Source organism: Pseudorca crassidens, chromosome 1, assembly GCF_039906515.1.
Source record: "Pseudorca crassidens isolate mPseCra1 chromosome 1, mPseCra1.hap1, whole genome shotgun sequence".
Lineage (NCBI taxonomy): Eukaryota > Metazoa > Chordata > Mammalia > Artiodactyla > Delphinidae > Pseudorca > Pseudorca crassidens.
In genome coordinates, this window is record NC_090296.1 from 77,634,298 (window position 1) to 77,650,977 (window position 16,680).

The 16,680-nt window shown below is 44.4% G+C and overlaps 1 protein-coding gene across 6 annotated transcripts in view; it reads right to left on the reverse strand.

Annotated features, from left to right (window-relative positions):
* The window catches only part of RYR3 (ryanodine receptor 3), a 553,937-nt gene that overhangs the window by 101,597 nt on the left and 435,660 nt on the right, over nt 1-16,680 (reverse strand). For all 6 annotated transcript variants that reach the window (XM_067742171.1, XM_067742163.1, XM_067742181.1 and 3 more), the window contains exons 47-52: nt 11,991-12,160; nt 9,376-9,596; nt 6,228-6,318; nt 4,400-4,540; nt 2,920-3,083; nt 407-485 (exon numbers count right to left, since the gene is read on the reverse strand). In XM_067742171.1, coding sequence (XP_067598272.1) covers nt 407-485; nt 2,920-3,083; nt 4,400-4,540; nt 6,228-6,318; nt 9,376-9,596; nt 11,991-12,160 — 866 coding nt within the window. The remainder of the gene's footprint in view (nt 1-406; nt 486-2,919; nt 3,084-4,399; nt 4,541-6,227; nt 6,319-9,375; nt 9,597-11,990; nt 12,161-16,680) is intronic.

Genomic DNA, 16,680 nt, shown 5'->3' on the forward strand with positions numbered 1-16,680 from the left:
AAATGCAAGGGTAAAGCTTTCCATTCAATTTTCCCTTTTTCCGACACTACGTTCAAAGGAAACATTTAATAAAAGCCTCCGGCCCCACGTTAAGCCTTTATGTCAAACACACGCAAGCACGTGCTTGGGCGCCGACTCCAGGAAATGCAACGTGAAGACAGACATGAACACTCCCAAAAGCGATCGTTTTCTTGAGAGACACAAAAAGCCGCATCAGCAGCTGCCCCGCCCATTTCTCCGATCTCCACCAACCCTGGGAAACTGCCGCTCAGAAATAACGAATGCCGTTGGCATGGCGAGTCTGTCGCTTAGACAAGTCAGGCAGACTTCCAGGATTGGACCCTTTCATGTTCTTGGGCGGCTGTTTTTTTCCCCTGACAGTTATGGGTTGGATGAGGATCCCTACCTTATCACAGGCCCATTTATCATGTGAGTGCTCAGCATACTTGGTGACGATGTATTCCAATTTTTCAGGCAAGGAGAAACTGTGAAATGAGGGGAAAAATAAAATTACAACCTCCCCAAGCACTTCAGTCACGTGTGCCGAAAAGATGGCCAGAGCTAACAGCCATCAGAAGTGGCATGTGATCAACCAGTTAACCCCAAATCTGAAGGTGGACCCCAGATGCAGTGACCTTCCTGAGCTCAAAGCATGTCCAGGACTAGGTCGCAGACACACCCACGGCTAATCAGAGGGCGTCTCTGCAGCAGCCTCTGCTTCACAGGTGGCCTCCCTCCAGCTGCTCTGGGTTCCCTTGGCTCCTGGGCCACAACTGTCCGGGTTAGACCGTGAGAATCCCTTCATCCAAAGACACTGTCCTGCCATCTCACAACTCCGATCTGCGGATGGCAGAAGTGGGCAGCTACAGGACCAAATGATCCAAAATAGTGCTTGTCTACCTTTTGGGGTTTGGTGATTCATGTTTAAATACTGAAATCATGGCAACCCAGTAGGCACACCTGTCAGTTCTGTTAGCCCTGCAGCTTTTGCCCCTTCTGTTTGGCAATACGCCTCCACTTCGCTTTAAGGAATAAGTCTTCCTGACTTGCGTGCAGGCTTATGTGAACTGTCTCTGAGGAATGGCTCTGATGAGGCCAGTCAGACTCACTCTTCCTGGAATTTGAATCTTTTTTTTTGTTTTTGGCTGCCTTGCACGGCTTGTAGGATCTCAGTTCCCCGACCAGGGATTGAACCTGGGCCACAGCAGTGAAAGCACTGAATCCTAACCACTAGACCACCAGGGAACTTGGAATGTGAATCCTCAGTTGAGTGAGACCAGGACAGCAAACTCTTCAGGGTGACTCATCCAATGTGGACACCTGGAGAATGTCCATCTGGTCACTCTGCCTTACTTCCTGCCCTGGCTGAGGCCTGGGCAGTCAGCCTTTCACTAGGTTTTAATAATGACCCCACATCCTTGCAATAAGGCCCTTTTCTGTTTAAGTTTTGGTCACAGTCCCCATTACTCATATTACTCAAAGAGCCATACTGACGTCAGAGGTCTATTTGAAGAAATCAGAACTCAAAAAAACACTGGGCCTTCCCTGGTGGTGCAGTGGTTGAGAGTCCGCCTGCCGATGCAGGGGACGCGGGTCTGTGCCCCGGTCTGGGAAGATCCCACATGCCGCGGAGCGGCTGGGCCCGTGAGCCATGGCCGCTGAGCCTGCGCGTCCGGAGCCTGTGCTCCGCAACGGGAGAGGCCACAGCAGTGAGAGGCCCGCGTACCGCAAAAAAAAAAACGAACAAAAAACACCGAATGAGTCACCATTAGCACACCACTGCTTGAGTACCGCATTGTCTCATAATGTTTATAAAAGCGTCCGAGTGATCACACCTTTTGTCCTCCTTCAGCACACTTACGTTTTCATAGGGCCAAGTTCTCCAAATCAATACGTGCCTTCCCTTTGGCCTTAGCTTGAAGGCTCACCACACCCCTTACCTCTTCCTTACAGCAGGTTCAATTCGGTTTCCCACCATCCACTCAGCTCAAGGCTCTGCTGATGGAATATGTATTTACTTTTCCCAAAGATGAATTTTATATGTTATCACAAGCTGACAGCTCCGGGGAAGGGCTGAGGCTATGGCTCTCATCTGAGAACTACTGCCATAAAACATAAGTTCAAGGGGCTCACAGAGGATGCCTCCTTTTCCCTGCACATTCTACAGCAGTTTTGGAGCTTTTCATTGAAACTGCAGCTGGAGATGAAGCCTGTATGCCCCACGACCCATAATCATAATTGGGGCCGTACTGCCAAAGGCAAAATTGAGCAGATCTTGTCTAATACTTTGTCCGTGGCCTAATCATCACCAGTGAGGAATGCTGGAGGATCAGGGGGAGAAATGAAAAAGCGCTATTGTAGAGTTTTTCCAAAGATCTAGCATCTGTTGGCAAAGAGCTAGCATCTGTTGGCAAAGAGCAGGTCCAGTCGCTCAAATAAGGACCCCATGTTGTTCTGCCCTCACACCCTGAAGTCCTGCTGGAGCTCAGCTGAGTGTTATTTATGGAGATGTTTTGATGTATGATGTTATTAGTACTGTACAGGCCTAATTCACAAAGAGCAAAGATTTTGTCAAAAAACTCATTAATAAATTAATTGCATCATTTGTCAGGGTTCTTGCAGTGCCTCAGGTGACATATGTGGAGAGCATCCACCTCTTATAATAAATAACCCAACCCCACCCTCCAAAAAAAAAAAAGCCCAGAATATAATAATACAGATATGGATGGATTAATCTTTCAGGAGTTGAGGACAAAATCTAACACCTAATGTGACTTGTAGTGTCAAGGGACATGATGAACCATGTTGGCAGGAGGGAAGGAAGGGAAGCTTAAATTTCTGGCTACCTTCTGAAAGAGAAACAATGGCCACGGGGCAAAATCTAGGACCAGCTTAGAGATGATTCTGGACTCAACTCACTTCATGGTGTTGATAGGCTTGGGGTCAAAGTTGCCATCTGCGTCCACTGAGATCTGTTTCTCCAATGTGGCTGAGATCCTGGTATCTAAATAGTCTGGTGGCAAGGCCCCAGCTATAGCACTGAGACAGGGAAGGGCCATTCGGAAAAGATCTGGGTCGTACCTCTGTGAGGAAAGACAAAGACCACGTTAGCACACACACCAAAACCATAGCCCGCCAGGCAGAACCACTCACCGATTAGCTGGGAAGAAAAAAAAAAACACGTGCATTTGCCCAGGTTAACCAAAACGGGGAATGTGTAAGTCCTGTAATCCAGGTATCCTTGTCACAGAAAAGTGACCATCTGTAAAGCCTTCAAGTCACCGTTGGCGGTAGGTTGAGAAACCTTAAATCAAGGTTTAAATCGATATCTCCTAACTAGTTAATTGCAGGGATATCTAAAGGTTAAAGCGGTTCTCACTAGGCCAACAGAGGCTACAAACTTGTCGGCCACAGATGGTTATAGAAAGTGACCCACCCTGTGCCTGGAGAGGGCACAGCAGCTCTGCTGGCTCCCTCGGTGGCTGACGCGGGTCATATGCTGACACGATCAGCAGGCGGCTCTGTATCACAGACGTTCTCTCCTGAACCCGGCCAGGAAGGAATCTCAGTTAAAACGTGTCAGGTGAGGGACAACCTTTGATCTGCTTGTACTAGACCAAAGGAATATAGGAGGGAAGATCACGTAAGTGTAGGTAAACACCAGACTGCGGCTGTACACTTGCTCCAGACTTCTGTACGAAAACCCGAAAAACTTCTCATTTTCTACCTTTAAAGCTGGTGACCTGTCTACGGCCATACCACCCTGAATGTTCCCGAGCTTGTCTAAAGCTGGTGACGTCACAAACCTAAATCTGGGGGAAGGGGAGGCAGGTGTGAGGCTGCCTACATACAGGTCGGGGCTGTAATCCAATCAGACTGCACAGGAAGGCTTGGGATGCAGAGGCCTGCGTCCCCCCTCAAGCTCCTTCGCCTCAGTGGCTGGGAAGCACCTCGCCTGAATGGAGTAAGGTCTCCTGGGAATCCCACGTCCCCGCATCCGGGCAGACGCTAGGACTTCTCTAGGCTTGAACTTGGTGAAGGCCAGCTAACCGGGGCCACACAACATAGCAGGGAAGGGATGGGGGCGGGGTAAGTCATTAATACTGGAACCAGGAAATATTTCTGTGATTCACTCTGGAAGTTGCCCTTCCATATATTCGCTTGGTGAGTCTGGCAAGTCGTCAGCTGCTCTTTCTCTCACCTGTCAAATGAGGGTCGGGGTAGTTCCTCCTTGAGAGAGTTGGGGTAGTGAATGTGATCTGCTTGTGAAGTGCTTGGCACACTTCTGGGCACATGGTAGATAGAGGCTGACGAGGTATCAGCTATTCTTACGTGCAGGTGGTTGTATCACCGAGGTTGGGCGACCCCCCCTTCTCTGTTCAGGAAGCACTGCCATTACCTTATGGGAAAGGGAGTCAAGAATCCCCCAGAAGATCTTCTCTGTCAGATGCAGCTCATCCTCCACAGCCAGACCGCAGCTCCCCCAGCCTGACGGCAGACAGTAATACTTCCAGCACTGTTCGTAGTGATTTGTCAGAAGCTGGGAGGTTGAGAACGGATGTGCGCCAGTGGGGTGGGGCAGAGATGATCCACAGGTATCAGCAGCACACAGGGGAGAAGAAAACAGCACACACGCCTCAGGAGAGTGAAACCAACGATGGAAACTGTTCCGTTATCTACAGAGCAGCCCCCAAACGCCGCTGGGAACGGTCTGCTCTTGTGCCTCATGAGCTCCAGCCTGAACGGAATCTACCTGATTAATTCTTGTGTCTCCTAACTCGTCCCTCGTATTTCCTGGAAAACGGAGAGGAACTGTTTCTACTCCTACTGAGAAAATGCTACCCTCCGGAAGTAGTCACCGTGTGCTGTTCCAGCCAGTCAGGGATGGGGAGAATTTCTTCTGAGATCTTTGCTTATAATAAATCTGGGAGATCCTGGTAATGCTGACATGGGGAGGGGAGGGTGGGGAGCAGGCTGTGGGTCTGCAGATTTTCTCAGCATTGATTACTGCCCCTGGCTTCCCTGCCTTTCACTTGAGCCTTCTGACGGTCCAGTCATGTTGCAGCAGTTCCCCACATGGCCAATAGAGGGCACACGTACACTGCCAATGGTCCCATCTCAGCCGGCGGGATCCACATCCTCCAAGAAAAATCCCGCTGATCTAAGGGGTAAAGGTGAGCTTACTGAGTGCTATCGATGTTGTTTCTTTGGGAGCCAGAATCCAGCTGACGGCACAGGTCTGCCAAGGAAGCAATGCCAGGCTGAACTGTAAAAACTGTCGTTTTTAGCTAAAGGATTTTTTTGGGGATGAAAACTGGGAGTGTTAGGGTTAGACATAAGAATGAGCCCGTGGAGGACTGTGGAATCTCTGACAGCATACAAGCTGTCTTCTGCGTGGCGTGCTGAAAGAGGATGAATTAAAGGCTTCTGGGAATTCTGTTTATCCCAGTAAAATGCTTCTTGAAATCCTTGCTTGAACTAGTGATATTCCTGAAAAGAGGGAAAAGTTCTGTTGAAATCACTGGGCAGAATCTTCAGGTGTGGCTGGCCACTGCTGACCCTTTTGAATATGCTAATATGGCAGGTGCCTCAGAGGTAAAAGATGAAAAACACTGCCCTCTGTGTGGGTGGCAGAGTCTGGTGTCCTTCTACCCAGGCCTGACGCTCCCTATACCAGCAACAAAATGTTGGTAATTTGGGGGAAAATCAGGAATCAGGTGGCTAAGAGAGGGCTCTGTGGCCTTACTTTTCATTAATAAAACAAGAGAAAAGAAGTAAAAAAAAAAAGAAAAAGAGGACCTGTTACAGAAGGGAAAAAAAGGCACAACACAGTATGGAATAGAAAAGGGACATTTTATTTTCTGTACCTAAATGAAGAATCACAGGGCCTTCAAAGCCTTTTGAGATTAAGAACATTCTGAAAACCTAATTAGGGCAGGAAAGTACAAAATCCAAGTGCCCTCACTAACCTCTGCTAAATAACAAGTAATTGGTAGAAATCGATTAAGGAAAATTGGAGCAGTTAATGAATCTAGCAGAACTACTCTTTCCAACCTTGACACTCAAGAAGGGATTTGATATTGGAGACTGTATTTAGTTAGCTATCAATTTAAAGGAGTAAAACCCATTTAAGATGTACTTTGCTCCCCCAGTTGTGAAGATCATGTTTTACAAGGCGAGTTTCCTGTGCCATAGACTGTTTTTTCTGTAACAATAGAGAGGTTTACCTTAAGAGGCATTTTGCAGTATTCACTGAGTTGCGGCACATCAAAAACTAGACGTCGCAGGAGTTGCTGTAACATGGAAGGCCTCAAGTGACTGCAGTATGAAATAAGAAAAACAAGAGGACAGAATGAAAAAAAAAAAAAGGAAGAGGGAATGAAAGGAATACTCAGCTATAACCATATATTAGAGCTAAGCTTCAAAACACTCAGCTCCTAAGTCAAAAGATCATGGATAAACCACAGTCTACGATAAAACACTTTAAAAACTGAGTACAGTTAAAATGCAGAAAGAGGGAGTAGGGCTCATGGCTTGAGATCCCTAAGGTTAAATTCCAATCACCATGTGACAAGATGTCCTAAGGTCTATGCACACTCAAAGTACAGCCACTGATTACGTGCAAAGAAGTCTGTAACAGAAAGAAAGTGCAGGTGGTTTTAGAGCCATTGCTACGAACTGACCATCCTCCCGAACTCTGCAAAGGAAGAAGTTAGAGGTGATCAGCTGCACGGGTGGAATCTGAGGCCACCTTCTGGTGTGATCTGAAGGGTGCTCTGAGTTACTACCTGATCCCTGATATTCTCATTATTGAAATCATTTCTTTGGGTTAAGGGTCTGTCCTCAAAAAACTCCTTTAAAAGGCAAATTGAGTAAGTAGAGAACAATGTACCAAATTATCAAAGTGTTCATGCCCTTGGTATTTGGTGCAAGTAAATTCTGAGATAGAGAAAGGAGAGAGAAGCAACGCTGATTTAGCCTATATTTTCAGATTGCCAAACCTTTCAAAACCCAGTGGAACCTCTGGATTCTTCCCAGTGAAAATACACACTTACACACAATTTGGCACATAAGTTCATCCCATGAGCCCCTTTCAGAGATGCCTAAGAGCCATGGAGGCAAAGTTAATAACTGATGTTGAATGTTAAAATGCCAGGAAGAAAGCCTTGGAGGCATCTACAACAAGAAGGATGGACATGAATGGAGGTGGACAACAGAGTTCGTCTGTTTCACAACTTTTGGTAGAGCTGGCCTTGCGATAAAAAGCCCTGGAGTGAACAAGTCAGGCATAATACATAGAAAAAAAAAAAAAAAAAAAAGCTTGTCTCTAAATGTAGTAATTACAAGCATATAAAGTTCCTCATTTTTTTTAACATCGTTTACCCAATTAGCAATATCACCTTAGATTGACTAATGAATAAAATCAAGAAATTAAAAAAAAATCTCTAACTTGATTAATTCCTGACTTACTAAAAATAAATTAAAAATCTACGTAAGTGTCAGTTTGTCTGTGTTTCTAGAGCTCAGATGGTTAAGAGGAGGAGTGGGGAAGCTCCTAGGAGTACAGGAATAGGGCTGTGAGCTCTATTTTTGGTTTGATGTAAAATTCTAATTTCCCCAAGGTCTGATCTGATTCTTTTTTTTTTTTTTTTTTTTTGCGGTACGCGGGCTTCTCACTGTTGTGGCCTCTCCCGTTGCGGAGCACAGTCTCCGGACGCACAGGCCCAGCGGCCATGGCTCACGGGTCCAGCCGCTCCGCGGCATGTGGGATCCTCCCGGACCGGGGCACGAACCCGCGTCCCCTGCATCGGCAGGCGGACTCTCAACCACTGCGCCACCAGGGAAGCCCTGATCTGATTCTTTAAAAACATTTGCGCTAACATCAGTCTCACCATGACTTTTTTTTTTTTTTTTAACTAGGAAACAGCTTTTGCTGGGAGACAGGACTTTTGGTTTGGTTTCTAAGATACCTGCTGAGTTCAGATCTAGCAAAAGGTAGAACAAGATCTATAGCTGTGATCGATGCGGCTACCAGCCAATTACAGACTCGATGCTGATAGAAGACTTTCTTTCTGTGCAGACTCACTGTTTATTCCCTTGGCCACTACTCAGAAGGAAAGTAGGAGCCCATGTACACCAGTAATGGGGCTCTTGTCCCTCCTTTTGAAGTGGCAGCATGGAAACCCTAGTCACCCTATTAATTCCTAGAGGCCTATAGTGTGTTTACCAAGCTTTGTCTCTCTTCTAAGACCACCAGTATTCAAATGAGCTTAATTCTCTGCCAGTTCTAATAATACTGGAATGAATGAAGTGGTGTCAGAGTGTAGGGCCTGATTCCGGCAGAGGATCTCAGCGAGAAATCCCTTCTGTGGGGCCTGGGTGGAGGTCTCCCACCTTCCACTCCACACCCTAGGCAAACAGTACTGTGCATGACACAGTTTGGTCCCTAAAGTAGTTGAAGCCTGTAGGCCTTAGATGATAGAAAGGTAGCAGATAGAGGTTAATTTTAATAAAGCATTTAAAATGGAAGGACCATTGTTACACTTGAAATATAAATGTGAGATTGCCTTTTAACTTGACGTCCTAAAAGGACGGACCAATTCCTTTTTTCTAGGCAGCCCTAGACCCTCACTGCGTAGTCATCTCTTGTGTGACTAGGAAACAACCCATTCAGCAAGAATCAGGACCAGACCCAGCTGGCCGCTAAAGGGGGCACCTGCTGGTCCTGGCTCCAGGACAACCTGCAGCAGTGATTCTCAGTCTTGGCTACATCATGGCATCATTGGGGGAGCTTCACAAGCTAGAGGTCTGGCTCTTATCCCTAAAGGTTTTGATCTTTTGGGCCGAGGTGTGGCCTGGCATTGGGGTATTTAGTAGCTCCCAGGTGAGTCTAATACAGAGAGATGAGCCCCAAGGGAGAGGCGATCAGAGAGAACCTGTGGGATGTTAGAAGTTTCAGATTAAAATATACATACATACATATCTATCTATATATATATATCTATATATATATATAAAATAGATAACCAACAAGGACCTACTGTACAGCACAGGGAACTATACTGAATATCTTGTAATAACATATAATGGAAAAGAATCTAAAAAAGAATATGTGTATATATATATATATATATATATATATGTATAACTGAATCACTTTGCTGTACACAAAACTAACACAACATTGTAAATCAACTATATTTCAAAAAAATTTTTAAAAAAGAAAAAAGAGCCTGCAGCAAGTAGGGGACCCAGCACATCCTTAGCATCTGAGCATATCCTCAGACTAGATTCATCAGGTTTCGGGTTACACAATTCAGTGCAGCTGATGTGGACGCATATGCGGAAGTGAAGAACCTAAGACCGGGTACTTACTTGCAAATGGCCAGCAAACACTCCTCTATGGTGTCCCTCTGAGCTTTGGTGAGGGAACGGCCCTTGGAAAGCCTGTATATTGTCTGCAGTGTGGAGTCGATCAAAGAGGAATAGTGCTCTGTTCCAGCAAAGAGAGGGGCGCATCTTGTGAGAAGCGGGAGCACGGCAGAACATATGTACCTGTTCAGTGCCAGCACGGCCTCGGTGGTGCTTAGGGAGACCTAAAGAAAGAAGATTGAGACGCTGACTAGTCTCCTGGGAAAGACAGAGCCAGGCTTCCCCCTGTACTGAGCTCTCATCTAGCAGGGTGGGGAGGTGTACACATATGCGTGTTTCACAGTGACAGGCTGAACAACTTTCTACCTTGTCTAAAGAGACCCATTTCTCTTTTGCATCTTAAATGAAAAAGAATCAGGTTAAAAGAAACAATAAACAGAAGAAAAGCAAAGGCTAGCCAGTGCTAACTCATTCCAAATGGTCCACAAACATCTGTTCCCTTCAAAGAAGAAGCCGAAACGCTTATTAAACTCAGCTGATGACCAGTCTAACCCAACACCCTTGATATTTGCAAAGACCAACTGCCAGGCTACTGTATTACCATTCTGGTTTTCGCTCTCTGTTTCCACCGTATGGAGACTCACAAGCTGTCCTCTTGCGATTTTGAGATTAGTAAACGGTGACGAGCTGAGCAAGCTCTCAGACTCACTGGTTGTGTGACAATTTTACAGAGAGGAAGTGGAGCTCTGACCCCCATCACCTGATTTTTGAGCACCGTGAGCAATTTGCAATCTGATAATTGGCGTGAGGGTGAGACATCACTGAAGGGAACCTAACTCTGCATGGGGAAAAAGTGTACAAGGAATAGAAATCAAGGGCCTTCTCTTAAACTCTGCTGTAATCCTCATTCACATTGTTGTCTCTTGCTCATTTATATAGGTTAGATTTAAGGAAGGGCCACTTAGTGACACTAAATATAGCCAAAGCATGCTTAACTACCATCTTTGAAAAGTGCAGAACTGCCAAAGAAACCTCGAGGTCCACAGAGATGAAATATTATCCTTATTTCCTGTCATGATCACAGCCATCGTATCTGTAACACATTTCCTTTAACTTATGATCTGATAAACTGTTTTCTTTGAATGGTACATATTTCTATTAATTATCAAAAGTTTGCCTTCTAGGAGCTGCAGTAATCATATGGAAAGAAACAGCTAATCTTCCACATTTATCACTTTAAAAGACAGAGTTGTTAAAATGAGGAAGGAAGAGCTTTGATTCCGGTGGCTTCAGAGTTTTCAAAAGAGAATGCATGAAAATACGTGTGCTGAGGAACCGAATACAAAACTTCTTCTGTGGTAGGTGGTGTGTAGACAAGCATGTGATTTGAACACCAAATTCTAGAACAGTATTTGCTGTTTATTTGATCTATAAACAAGTTGAATGCTTTGATCAGGAAACTTGGGAATGTCCCACAAGTTAAAAATATTTTTAATATTTTAAATCAAGGAATTTATAGGAAACCTCAAAAAAATCGCGGTGGAAGCATTGTTTTAATTTGACAAAACAGCCGTATGTCTCTAATGCCTTCGTGGATATACCATTTCTTATCTCCATGCCACAGATAGGGACAGAGCTCCCATTCAGACTGGGGCTCCTCCTGCTTTCCATTGCTGGGTGACCCCATCCATTTCTGTGTAACTCGTTCAAATGGAATCCACCCCAGTTAACATATTGGTTAGCTGACCACTCATCGCTAGAGCTCAGACCTCTATTGCTGTTGGACACCAGGTGGAGCCTTTGAGAAACTTTATGACTGATCAAGAAGATATGCCACTGGCTCTTTAAAAACAACCCTAAACTGGCCAAGGTTTGTTTGAAAACTTACTCTGATCTAATTGGTCTTTCCTCCTTGGACCCAGGACTCCTAGTACACGATCTCTCTGCTTCATCCTGACTTGGGGCATCTGGCCTCCATGTGTTCTAACTCCTGCGGCCTCCTGTCTTGATGTCTCTTGATGTTGGATTACCCTTACCTCACACTTGACTTCCAAACTTGGATTTGCACTTGGCCTCTTACACTGACCTTGTCATGCCGTGAGCTTCAGACTATCCTTCCTGATGGTCAGTGCACGTAACTTAAGGAGTGAGAGTATGAAGAGTATTTCCAGCCTATCTTGCTGCCAGCCATCCTTTTTCATAAGTGACAGAGCCATAGTTCTCATGTGAGGTTTTGTCTCCCAGGGTGCCTCTGGTGAATTGCTTTGTGGGGGGGTGTGCTACCAGGGGGCAGTACCAGTAGTACCAGTAGAGGCCCGGGATGCTGCTAAACGTTCTGCGATGCACAGGATGCTCCCCACCCCCACTTCAAAGAGTGCTGAGCTTGGGAAGCCTTGCCCTAGAGGGATCTAGATTGAATATCTGAGGTCCAGTCTACCTACATAACAGTCTCTGGACTAATTAATTCATCTGCCATTTCTTGGTTCCTCTATTTTCTCACCCTTTAAAGCAAACTGTTAGTATGTAATCAGTGAGTAGATAGAAACTATTCACTTCTAATTCCAATGTTAATCATTTAAAATGATGGAAAAATAATTTTTCTTATTTTAACCACTTACTGTATCTAAAGAGGCAGAGGCTCTTAAGTCGGGTAAAAACCCAACTTCCAACAAGTGGAGCAGGAAAGTTTGATCCTTTATACCATAAACACGGTCCAAGAACAGCACCATGGGTGCCTTGTGGTCGGGGCAGAAGTTGGCCGCCATATCTGGTTCGCTGACTGATCCATCTGAAAGACACACAGAGAATGTCATTTCCCCTTTTCTAGCTCCATAGTCTCACATGGAACACAGAGCTTGTCTGGCTATGGCTTGTTCTCCTGACAAGAAACAGGAATTTTAGAAATAATACAATGTTGTGCTAGAGTCAGCTTACACTGGCTTGGAAGAACTGACTGTTAAAATTGCAGGAATTTTGTGAGCCAGTTATTAGATATATCCATTATTAAAAATTATGATTTGCAATTAAGTGTATTGTATTTTAAAAGGTAACAAGTACTCAAAGATCACCACTTCCTAATTATTGTACTATAAACTATACTTGAGGTTATGTACGTCTGTTGTATTTGTATGTTGGAAGCGCAGTATGTGCATTCTCTGTCCAACTCCATGCTCAGGGGTGTCACACCGGGAGCTTGAAATTGGTGGGTAAATGCCAGGAATCAGGGCTTGATTTATTGCTTTGTTGAATGATGAAGAAAGTGAGGGAGAAAAATGTAAGGCAGATTAAATTGAAAAGTGTGTCGTGCTTACAGCCATTGCAACATAAATAGCACAAAACTGAGGAAATATTCTTTCAGTATTTAGAAACTATTATTTGATTTGGGTGAAATTTAGATCAGATCATCCAAGAATTCTAACCTTACTTTAATAGAGCAGTTCAAAGATAAAGTGGGGGAAATATCATGAAGAAAATAAAAATTTCTTGACTTGGAGAACAAAAAGGATCTTGAAAGAGGATAAAAAAGAAAGTCTTCCTCCTACTGTTTTGTTAACACCAAAAACTAGGAAAGAGAGCCCCTAAATGATCAAGCTAAAGTCATAGCGTCTATAAATACTGTACTTCGTAAGGCACCCTGAGAGCCGCAAACATTTAGCGCTATCCAGCCAAGAACCTAAGGCAGCCCAGGCACCTGTGCAGGGCTCTGGGAGAGCAAGGAGAGAAGACACCTTCCAGATATGAGGCTGCCTGCTTCTCCTCCCCTGAGCACCAGGAGGCGCTGTTTCCGAACATCGGAGGCTGAATGAATCTCTCAGACACGTGGTGTTCTGAAGAACAGTATTTTAACGGGATACTAATGAGTGCTTTGTCTTCAAAAGGTCTGGGAAACATTGAGCTCAACATTTATTTTCTTTATATTTTGTTTTCTCAGAGCCTTTATAATCTTAATGTGCTTCATGTAGTTATAAAATGTGATATATTCAAGAATGATGTCACCAAGATGGGGGGGTAGGAGACCCCAGCCTTGCCCCCCGCCCCCCAAAGATCAACAACTAAACACCTATCCATGAACCAAACCAGTCTGGGAGAGCTCAGGGATCCACTTAAGAAACTTCAACAGAATGGAACAAAAACTCAGAGTAAGTGCACAAAAAGGGAAGGAAGGGTAGCTTCATTCTGCCTGCATCGCAGTGGCAAGAGTGGAACTCCTCAGCTGGAAAGAGTTCCTTTTGCCAGAAAGCGAGAGTGTGGTGGGTGACTGGCTTTCCCAGCCTTCTGGGGCACTGCACGAAGGACTAGCTTTGGTTTCACCCCACCCAGAGACTGGCAAAGTTGAGGTGTCTAGAGATGGCTAGGAACAGGGAAGAAGGGCAGGGGCTACCAGTATCAGCCACACAGTAGGAGCCACTGTGGTTCCCGGTGACCTGCTTGCTGAGGACCCAGCAGCTTCTGCCACTGAAGAAACCAAGAGCCAGCACCGCCGCCACAAAATCCAGATTTCACCGGTTTTTGTCCCACAGGTTTTTGTGTTCACAGATGCCCAGTCACCTGACTCTCTCCCCAGTGCCTCTCCTGCACCAGCCAGAACCCAAAGTCCACACGGGCAGCCAGCCCCAGCCTTGTGGTTGTGAGAGTACAAGATGCCACCTACACCCCTTCAGCTGAAGGGTTAGTCACTCCAGCTGTGCAGCTGCATGCTGCCAGCCCAGCTCTCATCACTGGCCTGCACTGCTGTGCACGCACCCAGGTGAGACCCTGCAGGCACGGGAGTGCACACTGATAGCCAGGGTCTCCGCAGGTGCTAGTGTACCCACGGTTGGCTCTGGTCTTTGCTGTTGGTCCCTGCCATTGCCACTACGTGTGTGTCTGCAGTTGGCCTCTGCCACTACACAGTCACCTGCAGCTGGTCCCTGCAGCCAAGTGTATGTGTACCACTGGCTCTGGCCACCACTACTGCCTACCCTGGTCCCTAGTTACTAGAACCTAGAAGCACTGCTTAGGACCCCAACAGCCCTTGAAGCCACTGCGGACCCCAGGCAGCACTTGCCAAGGTCCATGCAGTTGTCAGTGTTGTTGACCCTAGTGGCCTGAGTCAGTAAGACATCATGCCCCCTCTGGACCTGAAGCTGCCACACACCCCCGTACTTGGTGCCCTGTACCATCAGACCTTGGGTCACAGTACACTTTAATGAACCCCACCTGAAGGTGAAGCTCTTTCTTTGCCAAAGTCAGTCCATAAAGTCTGGAAGAGGTGACTGCTTCTTCAAAGGCACAGATACCTATGCGAGACTATGGGAATCATGAAGAATAAGGGCAACATGACAGCACAAAAAGAACACAGTAACCTAGTAACTGAACTCAAGGAAATGGAGATACATGAATTGCCTGTCAAAGAATTCAAAATAATTATTCTAAAGATGCTTAGAGTACTACAAGAGAATCCAGATAAACAATTTAATATAGAGAAAACAATACAAGAATAAAATTATAAGTTCAACAAAGAGATAGAACAGAACATTAAAAACATAAAAAAGAACAGAAAAGAGATACTGGGGCTGAAGAATACAATGACTGAATGGAAAAATTCAATAGAGAGCTTCAATAGCACACTGGACCAAGCAGAAGAATCCGTAAACTCAGAGACAGATAATTTGAAATTACCCAGTAAGCAGAACAGAAAGAAAAAAGAATGTATAGGAATGAAGGTCTTACAGGGCTTAAGGGACACCATTAAGAGAAACAATTCACATATCACTGGAGTCCCAGGAGAAGAGAGGAAGAAAGAGGCAGAAAGCTTATTTAAAGAAATAATGGCTGAGAACTTCCCAAACCTGGGGAGATATTTGGACATCCAAGTTCATAAAGCTGCTATGTCACCCCCAAATTTCAATCCCAAACCATCTTCTCTAAGACACAATGTAATAAAACTGTCTAAAGCCAGAGACAAAGAGAAAATTTTAAAATTAACAAGAGAAAAAAATTTCTTTCAATGCAAGGGAACCCCCAATAGACTATCAGTGGATTTCTCAGCCAAAACCTTGCAGACCAGGAAAGAATGGAATGATATATTCGAAATGCTGAAAGAAGAAAACTGCCAACCAAGAATACTGTACCCAGTAAATTGTATTTCAGGAAGGAAGGTGAGATAAATGCTTTCCCAAACAAATAAAAGTGGGGGGAATTCATCACCACTAGGCCTTACTTATAAGAAATGCTGAAAGGAGTTCTTCAAACTGAAATGAAAGGATACTAATTAATAACATGAAAATATATCACACACTGTTAAAGCTACGTATATAGTGAGATCCAGAATACTCGAATACTGTAAGGAAGGAAATAAGACAGAGCAGAGCAGAAATAAATGAGTTGAGAATGGAAAACAATAAAAATTATCAACAAAACTAATAGTTGACTTTTTGAAAAGATAAACAAAATTGACAAGCCTTTAACTAGACTTACCAAGAAAAAGAGAGAAGACTCAAATAAATAAGATTATAAATGAAAGAAGAGACATTACAACTGATAACACACAAACAGAAAGGATCAGAAGAGACTACTATGAACACTTATATGCCAACAAATTGGACAACCCAGAAGAAACTGAAAAATTCCGGAAACATAGAAGAAAACATAGTGGGTAAGCTCCTTGACAGGGCCTTGGCAATAATTTTTCTGGATATGACACCAAAACCAAATATTGACAAGTGGGACTACATTAAACTAAAAAACTTCTGTAGAGCAAAAGAAACAATCAACAAAATGAGAAGACAACCTACAGAATATGAGAAAATATTTGCAAACCATATATCTAACAAGGAGTTAATATACAAAATATATAAGGAACTATAAAAACTCAACAGCAAAACCAAAAACAAATAATCTGATTTAAAATGGGCAAAGGACCCACATAGACATTTTTCCAAGACATGCAAATGGCTAACAAGTACGTGAAAAGATGCTCAACATCACTAATCATCAGGGAAATGCAAATCAAAACCACAATGAGATATCACCTCACACCTGTTGAATGGTTATTATAAAAAACAAAAAACCAAGGGATAACAAATGCTGGTGAGGATATGGAGAAAAGGGAATCTTTGTGCATTGTTGGTGGGAATATAAATTGGTGCAGCTAATATGGAAAACAGAGTTGAGGTTCCTCAAAAAAATTATAAATCCAACAACCAAATGATCCAGCAATCCCACTTCTGGATATATAGCCAAAGGAAATGGAATCACTATCTCAAAGAGATATCTGCATCCTTATGTTCACTGCAACATTACTCACAATAGCTAAGATATAGAAAT